Genomic DNA, 12,011 nt, shown 5'->3' on the forward strand with positions numbered 1-12,011 from the left:
GCGGCGCGGCGAGTCTTGGGCGGTGTGGGTGTCAGATGGAAGTTCAAGTCCAGTCAACATTATGGTAATGAGCTGTGACGCGGTTCGGCGGCAACCTATTGGAATATAGAAGTGCTCCGATCTAGCGAAGTCTAGAGAACATAACCGTGTAAACTTTGGTTCCCACCAAACATTCGTTCCGAAGATAAAATGGAGAAACAAATTATTGCCGTGACAGGTTTCCCTGTAATATATAACCAAGACCACAGTTATTATTACAAATGTATTTTATTTTGATAACAAACAACTATAATTTTAATTACTTTCTGCCATCGATCGATTTCTTATTTTCACATTTTAAAGAGTTCATGAGGATATACGCTACTTGTGATAGGTCGGCAAAAAGTAAATGGTCGACATGTCTGGATGTTTAAATTGCGGCCCCTTTAAATATAGTTCACAAAACAAAGCATTCTGAACAAACGTTGCCGCCTATTTCAACTATGTCAGAGCGTCCACGAGCGTCCTTGAGCGTCGAAGGCAGGGCAGCCAGAGCGAATTTTGATGCTCTCGCTCTCAGATGGTCAAGCTCACTTTGGAGCAATGCGAGAAACACACCATGACTTCCTCAGTCCATTAATTTTATGAAAGACATCACTTGTTGTGAGCATGTAAATATTTTGCAGCCATCCTTAATATCTATTCTCAATCTCGCCTGGAACATCAGTGCAAAAGCGATCCTCCGTCGATGCAAGAGTTTCTTGAAGGAGTGTTACTACACAAAACAATTATAGCCACTATGTGGAACCAACACAAAAAGAATCAAAAAGGCACCAAGCTTCCTCAGACAGTCAAGTGTATATTCAGCGAGTCAAGCTCACGTGGGTGCAACATGAGAAACACCAAATGGCTTACTTAAGACAATGCTTGCTGTGGGCATGTAAATATTTTTCGGCCATCCTTAATATCTATTCTCAATTTTGCCAGAAATATCAGTCCAAAAGTGATCTTCCATTGATGTAAAAGTTTCTTGCATTCCTTGAATCGATCATGTGGACTCTTGTTGAATTTGCAAAGTCCGGGAACAAGAAAATGTTCCAAGAAAGAAAGACAGACACGTTCTGGTGAGCAGTTTATTTCACCTATAAAAGAACAAACAATTACAAAAAGCTAAATCATGTCATCTGCCATGAGGTGGAGGAGCAGCTGACATCTGCTGGAAGGCGGAGGAGCCCACTGCCGTCCGCCAGAAGGCGAGGTCCAGTGCCATTGCCCAGCATCGCGGAGAACCACTTTACAGCTGAAACTTAAAAGTTAAAGGACCTTAAACGGGCAGTTCATGCTTGAAAACCCTCCAATGTGGCTGAACTAAAGAGGAAGAGTGGGACAGAATTCCACCACAGCATCGTGAAAGACTGATCTCCAGTTAACGGAAGCATTTGATTGCAGTTACGTGCATATATATATATATTTATTTATTTATATATGAAAACTGTATTTTGTGTTTACTTAGGTTTTGTTATATCTTGTTTGAATATCAAACTATTTACTATGAAAAATATACAAAAATAGAAAAAATCAGGAAGGGGCCAAATTCTTTTTCATATCACTGTGTATGTTTACTAGTGATTTAGAATCACAATGGTAGGAAACAGTTATTACAAACTTAAATGCTATATTTTTGACTAAATATTCTATAATTCTTATGCTTTTAAGGGAAACATGACAGAAGATTTGCGCAGATTGGCATTGATCTTTCCGCAGCCATTTCTGTCAAGTAGCGTCCGTGATACACAACGGTCGATATCTCACACAACTCACCATTAGCTCAAACGGATGCATGCCTGCAGATGGATACATCTCCAATTTACACTGTAGGTTTCTGTGTTTCATGTCCATTTCTCTTGATTTGTGAAACACTCGAGAGCAGTTTTGGGTGCGAGTCTCTAAAATACAGGACAAACCGTTTCCCATACTCTGACCTTGTACGTTTTGTCTGTCAATTATTCAGTAACATCTTCTGTCAGTCTGCGTCCTATGCTGCCGGTGTAATTCTGATTAATCTGGCTTTCAGTGTGTTCATATAGGTTAATTTATGAGTTACAAACTCTTCTTTAGGTGACTTTATGGCATTTCTATTTGTTAGGCTATTGATATAGAAACTGTTGTCATCAAGTAAGTTTCTTTCCTAATTTTCCCGGTATAACATTTTGCACCGGTGTCGTTCTTTGTACCGAGTATAGCCGGTAACACTATAACATGGCAAGCCTTGTGAATAGGGTTTCCAAGCTTTTTCAGCAATACTTTTCATAGCTTTTCAAGTCATTAATGATTATTGCATTACTGTTTTAAAAATCATTTTATTGAGATTGTTGGGGAGGTGTTCCATGCCAAATAGCCCACCAGTCCTTGGAATTAAAAGATTACACATATTACACAGTTTACTTATTTGATCATATAAAGACATAATATACTTAATTATGCCTCCAAAAAAAAAAAAAGAAAGAAAGAAGAAACAAAAAGTGTCTATTTACACCCAAATAGCATCTGCTACACAGGGCAGCTATTCCCCCCCAAAGGCTGGGTTTACGAAGTCTCCATGCACAACAAATTACATTCACTATAGACATGTTAATGAATTTTAACAATGACTTGAGTTAAGACAGTTCCAGACTTGGAAATCAACATTTTTAAATCCCTGATAACTCTGGGTTTTCTGCAATACAATTGTTGATTCAATAAAAGACACATTTTCAACCATGCCCAAGTTAGTCTTGTTTTAACAGAGCAAAAATGTAATAGCAATAATGGAATAACCAAAATTAATTTCCATATTGTTTTCATCCAAACAGTACGATGAGCTGACTGGTAAAGCCTCTGTAATATTGCATATTTTAATGCAAGAAAGTCTGTTCCATTATAAAAATTTCAATGCATCAACACATTTCAACAGTGAAAATGTAAACAAAAACAACTGAAATGAGACATTACAATAATTGACATTTCCATAATATTTCTATTACTAATTCTACACATCAAAAAAGAAAGGCATTACTAAAAAGAAACCTCTTAGAATTTCTACCAAAAGAGCAATTTTATTTATCTGTAGGTTGCTGTGACATTTTTAACAATGTTTTTAAAAAACAACAATAAAGAAAAGTTTATTGGGTACATGATGTGGTTAAACTCTTCCCACACGAAGGTTGGTGGTATGGATTCTCTACATTTCTTTTCAGGACTCCTAAATAAGTGTAACTCTATACACATTGCGAACTGTTTTTTTCTTTAATATGGACTTTTTGGTGCAACTTCAAGTTGCCAGCTCCTGAAAAGGCATCGCCACACTCAGGACACACATGAGCTTTCCCACTAGTATGAATTTTTTGATGCTCCTTGAAACGGTATGGGCATGAAAAACTCTCTCCACAAAAAGAACACAAATCGGGGATTTTGTGAATTTTCAAGTGGGTGTTTAGGTCTGATTCCAAGAAAAAGATTTTATCGCACTGATCACAGTTAAATGATTTTCCTCCAGTGTGCATAGAGTGAATATGATATTGAAGATTATTTAAATATTTGAATTTCTGTCCACACAAATTGCATGTGAAAGGCCTCTCTCCTGTGTGAACTCTCATGTGCCTTTTAAGGTTTTCTTTCCGTGAGAAGCTTTTTCCACACTGAGTGCATGTGAAGGGCTTCTCTCCAGAGTGAGTTCTTTTGTGGGTATAAAGGGTAGTTTTTTGTCTGAAACCCTTTCCACACTGAGGACATGTGAAAGGATTTGTGGCTTCTGTTCTTTGAGTTGTTTGTTCTGAGAAATTCATTTCAGTCTGTGAGGAACTAAATGAGTTCTCTCCAGTTACAGAATCAAGAGGCATCTGATAGTGACATTTCTCCTCCACTTCATTCAGTTCTTGACTTTCCACTTTCACTTCCATCAGGCCTAAAAGAAACATATTTAACAGTCAAACAATTATTTAAGGGCAACAAATGTGAAATGAAAAGTATTCAGATGAAATGTCAGACAAATGTTTTCTTAGTAGAAAAGGTTGTGTCTCTTGGTTGTGTCCTTTCGCCAATATTATTTTCTCTGTCAATTAATTCTGAATCAGTAACCCAAATCTTTTTAAATAAACTTATGATATGGCACTGGTGGGCCTCCTGCACAAGAACAATGGAAAAGACTTTTGCATTGGAGTTGAATATAAATAAACCTAAGAACTGGTGAAGAAATACAAAACAAGAAGTCATAGTAACAGTAGCAATAAATAAGCATCCTGCTGAGATCTAATGAATATATTTCATTGCATCGATTACGGAAATTAAAAATTGATTATCATTACTATATTAAAACACAATGTGATATAGATGACATCTAAGATTGCATGAGCTTTCCCACCACAGGTATGGAGCATGCAATGTTAATGGGAAAAAGCACACTTTGAAAGTATGAAATTTCATGCTGCTGAGGATGGTAAATGGATGGATGGATGCTGCAGTGTTCAGCTTTCTGTGTCATTATTCATAACTGTTTGTGCCCATTTGACCAAGGTAAGTTCATTGTTCATTATTGCTTAATATCTTCCGATTATGGCTTATGTTTATATTGCTTTTAAATCTCCAAAATGTGTTATTTCTCCACAGATTAACAACAAATAGAACTCAGCTTCAATAAATATGATTGGTGGGCAGATGTGGCTGTGATTAAAAACACTCACTTGTTCATTCATTCTCTTTCTTTCTTGTGAATGCCACCAAATATAGGGAATTGGGAGCGATTTGAGAAGTTTCTGAAGGGAACTTACAAGTAAGCTAAATGTCTGTTGAATACAGTCACCTGTGATTGCCTCAGCCGCCTCTCTACTCATCCCAAAATGAATAGGAACTCACACATCCCACGTAAAAAAGCCTTTGTACTATACCAATAGATCTTCTTTGAACCTGCATCATTTCAGCATGGGCCATATCTGTCTAACCCCCATCCAGTATGTGACAGCCATCTGCGCCCCCGGTATGTGGACCACCTCAAACCTAAACGGCTGAAGAGCCAGATACCAATGTGTGATCTGCGAGTTCTTTTATGCAGTGGAGCCATTGGAGTGGGGCGTGATCTGAACAGAGGTAGAAGGCCCACCCCAACAGGAAGTACCAGAGAGTGAGGACAACCCACTTGATGGCAAGACACTCTTTTTCAATGGTGCAGTACTTAGTCTCCCTCAGTAAGAGCTTGCGTCTATTGTATAGCACCGGGCGTTCCTCCCCCTCCACCACCTGCGACAGCACTGCCCCCAGCCCCCTATCTGAAGCGTCCGTCTGTAAAATGAAAGGGAGAGAGAAATCGGGTGAACGTAAAAGCAGCCCGCCACATAGGGCAGCTTTCACCTGCGTAAATGCCTGCTGACATTGCTCCATCAACTGGTCCGGAGCTCCCTTTTTAGTGAGAGTCAGCAGGCTGGTGACATCTGAATAATTAGGCACGAACCTTCTATAATACTTGCATAACTATTTATAGTTAAAAAGGACTTAAATATACATACTGTTTCTCAACCACACCGATCATATCACTTCAGAAGATATAGATTTAACCACTGGAGTCTTATGGATTACTTTTATGCTGCCTTCAATGGCGTAACAACCAGCAGCTGAACACAAACAAGCTGATAAAAGTGTGATAAAGATATTGACCGTAAATTAATATATTCCTTAAGACGTGGCATGTAGTAACCATTTTTAACAAACAAAAAAAATTACAATATTATTATGTCACTTACTTAAGATCACTCTAGTAAGTTACGAGTGGGTGGGCGGGGGGTTAAGTGGGGCCCTCAATATCCTAGTTACACCACTGGCTGCCTTTATGTGGTTTTTGAACTTCACATTTTTTGACCCTTTTGCATTGTGTGGACCAATTGTGTTCTGCATAATAAAGAAAGTCATGTGCATCTGGAATGGCATGAGGGTGAGTAAATGATGACAGAATTAAATTTCACCTTTAAAAACAGGAAGAAGAAAAATGCTACTAGCAAAGTCACCAGAACTGAACGCTTTGATGCAGTTTTTTTTGCTAAAAACTGGCAAGTGGGTGGTTCTTAACTGCTGTTCGGGATGCATCAGGGTGGATTATTATTTACACATCAAATGTGATGTGGTCACATGCGTTTTTGTCAACCTCCATATGTGGTTTTTGTGAATGATCACAGAACATTTGAGACCCATTCGGGCACCTTTATTTAAACTGACCACTTGTGAAAAGATCACCCAAAATGCATCTTAATACCAGGTGTAAATGGGGTCTGAGATACTCAAATCACACATCAGCAGTCATTAATGGAAGACTCAAGAATGGACACAAACCTATTTGTTCCTCAGTTTCTTCATCTTTCACTCTGTGTGGTTCTGGATAACCCATGTCCTCTCTCTCCTCTTTAATAAAATCCATCTTTGCAGTAGTATGTCAGAAATTGTTGACACACTTTGCAGTTTGTCCTGCTCTTCTGGAAACTCTTCTTCAATTCAAAGATGACAGGAATATTCAGAGCATTTATTACTGAATTGATTTGGGATTCACAATCACTGTGTGGTAGTGATAACCAGACCTGCCAACATTCAAAATAAATGTCAGAAATTCTTCTGTATTAACACCTTTAAGCCTTTCTGATTTACATTTTTACATGTACAAAACATATAAATAAATGTAACAGTAAAAAAGACAGAAATAAGAAAAATAAAGGAAGTAAAATGATAAAAGACTTCACAGGCTCTTTAATTCTCATGGGTAAAAGGCTACAGTCAGTCATCCTCATTACCAGACACTTATCAGGGCATACATAACTTATAAAAAAGAAACATCAAGTACTCCGGTGATTGTTGGAAAATTAATTTCTAAGGCTGCACAATCAAAATCAAAATCACGATATGACCTTGTGCAATAATGAAACCACTAAAGGCTGTGACTTAGGCTCAGGGTGTACAATTACATGCAGGGTGGATACAATTAGCAATTACATGTTCTGTGAAAGATATCTCGATTACTTACACATTTGTACACTTATAATGATTAAGGCTGCATAATGGTGTTTTAACTGCCGTCGTGGTTTTCTGACTCTCACGGTTAATTAAGACTCTTAATTCGTCTGCGATATTATTGAACAAGTAAGCGATTTAGCTGCCAGGTAAAGTTACAAAATGTTGTTCATTCTCACTATGGGCTGTGTCCGTAACCTGTACTGAACTAGAAACATCCTCACATGAACCTCCAACAACCTGACACACAACAAACCTAAAATATAAGGAGAAAATGTGTTCACTTAACTCTGTATACAACCAGATATCTGATTTACCTGCACTCTGAATACATTAAATCAATAATCTCAACATTTACTTAACGGAAAACAGCAATGAAAAATAAGAAAATGCGCTTCATACAAATACATTTACAACCAGCATTTCATAAACCAACGCAAAATGATTTCAATGACATGAATAGCATTTGTAAATCTTTTCCGCACTTTTGAATCTTTTGTATCTTTTTATTCACATTAAATGCAGAAGACAAACCTGAAACAGACCGATGAATCACGTCGCCGCTTTATGATGTCGAAACAAAACGTCCGTCCCGAAATTCAAAATAAAAGTCCAGTCACACGATTTATCAGTTTATTTTTTATCATGTTTAAAATTCGATTTATTATTATAATTCTGTTAGCTTGCTTATTTATTCTATTTATTTATATTTTCAAAAGGGAGACTTTTTTTTACACATACTTCTATTAAAAAAATGGTTTCAAGTTTCAATTATAATAAAGTGTTTGTTCAACCAAAAAAAACAACAACAACAACAAACAAAAACCCTTCTGTTTTCACTCCTTTAAGGGTCATTGTAACTGATAATAATAATTGTGTAATACTGTATACCATGATATTGTCTGAAACTGTTATCGTACCATGAAAATGTCATACTGTTGCAACCCTAAACCCAGCTAAAAAAATTTTTTTTTGGTTCCCAGAACGGACAACCATTCCCGGTTGGATAGCCAGGAAAGTTGTTTATTTTTTATTCATTCCCTTTAGGTTTGGAAATGCACACCTAACGTTTTCTAGAATTGTTTCCAAACCTTCTGCTAACATTCTACTAACATTCTGTTAATGTTCCCCTAACCTCAGTTAACAAAAAATAACCAAAAAATAAATTGTAGCCTAAATGTGAAAATGGATAAATTTTTGGTTAACTTCTCCACTCCAAAAAAACATGTTCTTCAACCACCTCCTAGCTTTGTGGAGGGTCACACCTTCGGGACAATTATGTAGATAAATCTACATGTTCTTTGTGTTTATTCCGCCTATTGGCTGGAGTTTGTTTTAGAGATAATTTTTTGATGTGTAATTCAGTCTCACCAAATTTTTATAGACTTGAGCAATCCGACAGCAAAGTTGTCGCAGGGGCTGTCATAGGGGTACATGTACTGTTTGAGTTTGGAGGGATGGACACCAGTTGGCGCTGTCGTGCACAGGGTTAATGCACATGTTTTTCTTTTTCTGTCTGTTTGGTTCTGGGGGATGTTCGGGTTTTGATTTTCACACTAATGTTGGAATGTGGTCTTTATAATTGTATTTTTGAAACAATTTATTCTTTCTCATATGTCAAAATTTTAAATGTTAATATGAATGGAAGTGAAGAAAGAAGGAAGGTTATTTCCTTTCTTTAATTAAACAAATTTGATATAGTGTTTCTTCATGAAATGCATCTTTCCCAGCAAGAAGCTGAAAGATTTGGGAAGATATGGGTTGGAAATGTTTTCTTTAGTGCTGGCTCGAGTAAGAGCAGGGGAGTCATTACATTGATAAGTAAGCATCTACAATTCTAAAGTCTCAAACAGATTGAAGATAAATTAGGAAGAATCATAATTTATTTAGCAAAAATTCAAGGTCAAAGGTTGATTTTGGCTAATATTTACACACCTAACACTGATGATCAGGGCTTTTTAAAGATCTTGAATGCTCGAGCCAGAGTTCCTTGACATGGCCGCCGCTGAGCCAGAGTTCCTCGACATGGCTGCCGCCGCGCCAGAGTTCCTTGACATGGCCGCTGTCGAGCCAGAGTACCTAGACATGACCGCTACTAAGCCAGAGTTCCACGTCATGGCCGCCAAGCAAGAGTTTCACGTCATGGCCACCAAGCCAGAGTTTCACGTCATGGCCGTCAAGCCAGCATCCCACGTCATTGCCAATGAGCCCATGCCTGCCCTGGGAAACGAGTCAACGCCCATGTCTGCCACAGCCAACGTTGCCAGCCTCGTCTAGAGCCTGCATCGCCAGCTTAGGCCTCACAGAGAAGGAGGAGTCTCAGCCTGTGTTCATGACCACAGAGGTCGTTCCCGAGACTCTGTCCATGCCCACGACCACAGAGGCTGCTCCCGAGACTCTGTTCACACCCACAACCACAGAAGTCGTTTCCGAGTCTCAGTCCTTGCACCTGACCACAGTGGTCATTCCCGAGACTCTGTTCACACCCACAACCACAGAAGTCGTTTGAGTCTCAGTCCTTGCCCCTGACCACAGTGTTCATTCCCGAGACTCTGTTCATGCCCCACGACCACAGAGATCGCTCCCAAGTCTTCGCTCATGTTCACGACCACTGAAGTCTTTTCCCAGTCAATTAGGACATTTAGTTTCGAGCCTCCCACAGCTCCATACCATGTCACCGCCACGCCTTAGTCTGCTCCATACCATGTCACAGCCACGCCTCAGACTGCTCCATCCCATGTTACAACTGAACCACAGTCTGCCCCATAACATGTCACAGCCAAGCCCCAGACTGCTCCATGCCATGTCACAGCCAAGCCCCAGACTTCTCCATGCCATGTCACAGCCGAACCTCAGACTGCTCCATGTCATGTCACAGATGAACCTCAGTCTGCCCCATGCCATGTCACAGCCAAGCCCCAGACTTCTCCATGCCATGTCACAGCCGAATCTCAGTCTGCTTCATGTCATGTCACAGCCAAGGCCCAGACTGCTCCATGCCATGTCATAACCAAGCCTCTGCTCTGTGGTCCACGGACCGCCTCTGCTCCATGGTCCATGCTCACCTCTGCTCCACGGTCCAGACCCGTCTCTGCTCCACGGTCCAGGCCCGCCTCTTTGTCTACTGATGAAGATATTAGAAATTTTGTGGAACCATTAGAACTCCATAACTCATTCCTTGATTCTGAGATAAACTTAGAGGAGCTTGGCGAGGTAATTAAGGCCTTGACTACAGGCAAGACTCTGGGGCCAGATGGCTTTGCTGCTGAATTTTTTTAATCTTATGCTACAGAACTGGCTCCACTTTTGATAGAAGTTTATACAGAATCATTAAAGGATGGAAAGCTTCCGCCAACCATGATGCAAGCCCGGATCAGTCTGATTCTTAAAAAGGACAAAGATACAAGCGAGTGTATGAGTTACCGCCCAATTTCCCTGATCCAGCTAGATGCAAAAATATAACACAGTTATTTTTTGTAACCCATTTAACAAAAAATTTATTATAAGCATCTACATCTGAGATGTTCATGAGTAGCACTCAAATATTGTGCATGCATGAAGGCTAAAAATAGTGCAAATGTGTGTAAACAGAGCAGCGCCATTCACTGACGCACTGGAGCTGTGTGTGCCTTTTATATATTTGCTTAAAAAAAACAGCCTTTTGTGATTCACAGAGCAATCGCACGTCTTCAAGTGGCTTTGAATAAAATGCTGAAGTCATATGAACTACTTTAATTGTGTTTTTATGGTTCTTTTTTGTCATTTTTTGAGCTTGACAATAACAAACATGACTAACACACAGTATCAGATTTGGATCAGGCTCGTCTGACCGACACCCGATCCGTCGAAAAACTTCAAAATCAGATCGGTGCAACCCTATGTTCCACGAGAATGAACGCCTCAGAACAAACAACGCATAGATGGCTTTTCTGTCATCTGTCCTTAAAAATAGAATAAAGTGTGTTTCTTCAAGTGTGTCTGTGTCTAACAGCATTTCTTGTGTCATTCCAAATCTGAGACGTCTTACAGTTGCCCACCATGCACATTATATTCTCTACCTGCAATAAAAGATCTTGTCAGCGTGCCTACTTTGCTGCCTGTGTAATTTGAAACGCTAGTAAAGAACATCTGGATTTCAATACGTTACTTAGGTTCATTTATTATGGTTAGCAAATTCTTAATAAGGCAACTATCCTTTATTTAAGGCTATTCTATTGGTTAGGCCAGTGTTTCCCAAACTTTTTTCTGCCACGGCACACTTTTTACAATTAAACAAATCCCATGGCACACCGCTATCCCACTGTCCCACATAACCATCATTGATAGTTTTCCTATTCAAGAACTTCCATGTTTTCTATCCATTTTAGTTGCACGTTTATTCGTAATGTTTGAAATTCGGCTATGCAAAAAACGCAAGTCACGTAGGACCGGTAATGAGATCACAGGTGGCAAGAGTGCTAATTGGGTAATGAATAAAATAACAAATTTGCATCTTTCTAATTTTTAGATTTGTTCTTGCAAATTAATTCTTGCAATTCTACAGCAAAAAAACAATAATTATTTATCCATTTATTTACATGGCTCCAGACTAACATTTAAGAGTGGTAGCACCGGTGTTAAATTCTACAAATGGTCGCACCAGCACTTGAGTTGTTCGCACCGGTCCAACTGAAAGAAAATTAAAATACAGTCATCTGAAGACAAACAAAGCCTTTTTCTACAATCAGAGGGCATTAGAAAAGATTTTGCACAGAAGGAATGTTCCACTGTATCCATAGTTTTAAATGTGGCATTTGCAGTGAGATCATAGTAACTAAAAGTAAAACCATGATTACCAGTAACGATAAAACAAATTATGGTACTTTTCGTAAGCAAAACACATTCTGAAATTAAATTGTATTCTCTCACTACTATATTGACATCAGTTCATGGTAAATATTTTTTTAATATCTGTGATGTGTTGATTGAAACCTTACTATTTCTGTCAGTTCATTGTGCAGATTTCTCCT

At 38.9% G+C, this 12,011-nt stretch overlaps 1 protein-coding gene across 3 annotated transcripts in view; it reads right to left on the reverse strand.

Annotated features, from left to right (window-relative positions):
* LOC127644559 (gastrula zinc finger protein XlCGF7.1-like) overlaps positions 1-7,587 on the reverse strand; it is a 120,009-nt gene extending 112,422 nt beyond the window's left edge. Inside the window, exons 1-3 of one of the 3 annotated variants that reach the window (XR_007970679.1) lie at positions 7,537-7,587; positions 6,334-6,575; positions 3,781-5,292 (exon numbers count right to left, since the gene is read on the reverse strand). Coding sequence is in view for 1 of the 3 variants with exons in the window: in XM_052127782.1 (XP_051983742.1) it covers positions 6,334-6,418 (85 nt within the window). In the remaining 2 variants the exon portion in view is untranslated. The other 2 variants (XR_007970680.1, XM_052127782.1) reach the window with 2 other exon arrangements.
* Between the last annotated feature and the right edge of the window lie 4,424 nt (positions 7,588-12,011).

This window comes from Xyrauchen texanus, chromosome 6, assembly GCF_025860055.1.
Source record: "Xyrauchen texanus isolate HMW12.3.18 chromosome 6, RBS_HiC_50CHRs, whole genome shotgun sequence".
NCBI lineage: Eukaryota > Metazoa > Chordata > Actinopteri > Cypriniformes > Catostomidae > Xyrauchen > Xyrauchen texanus.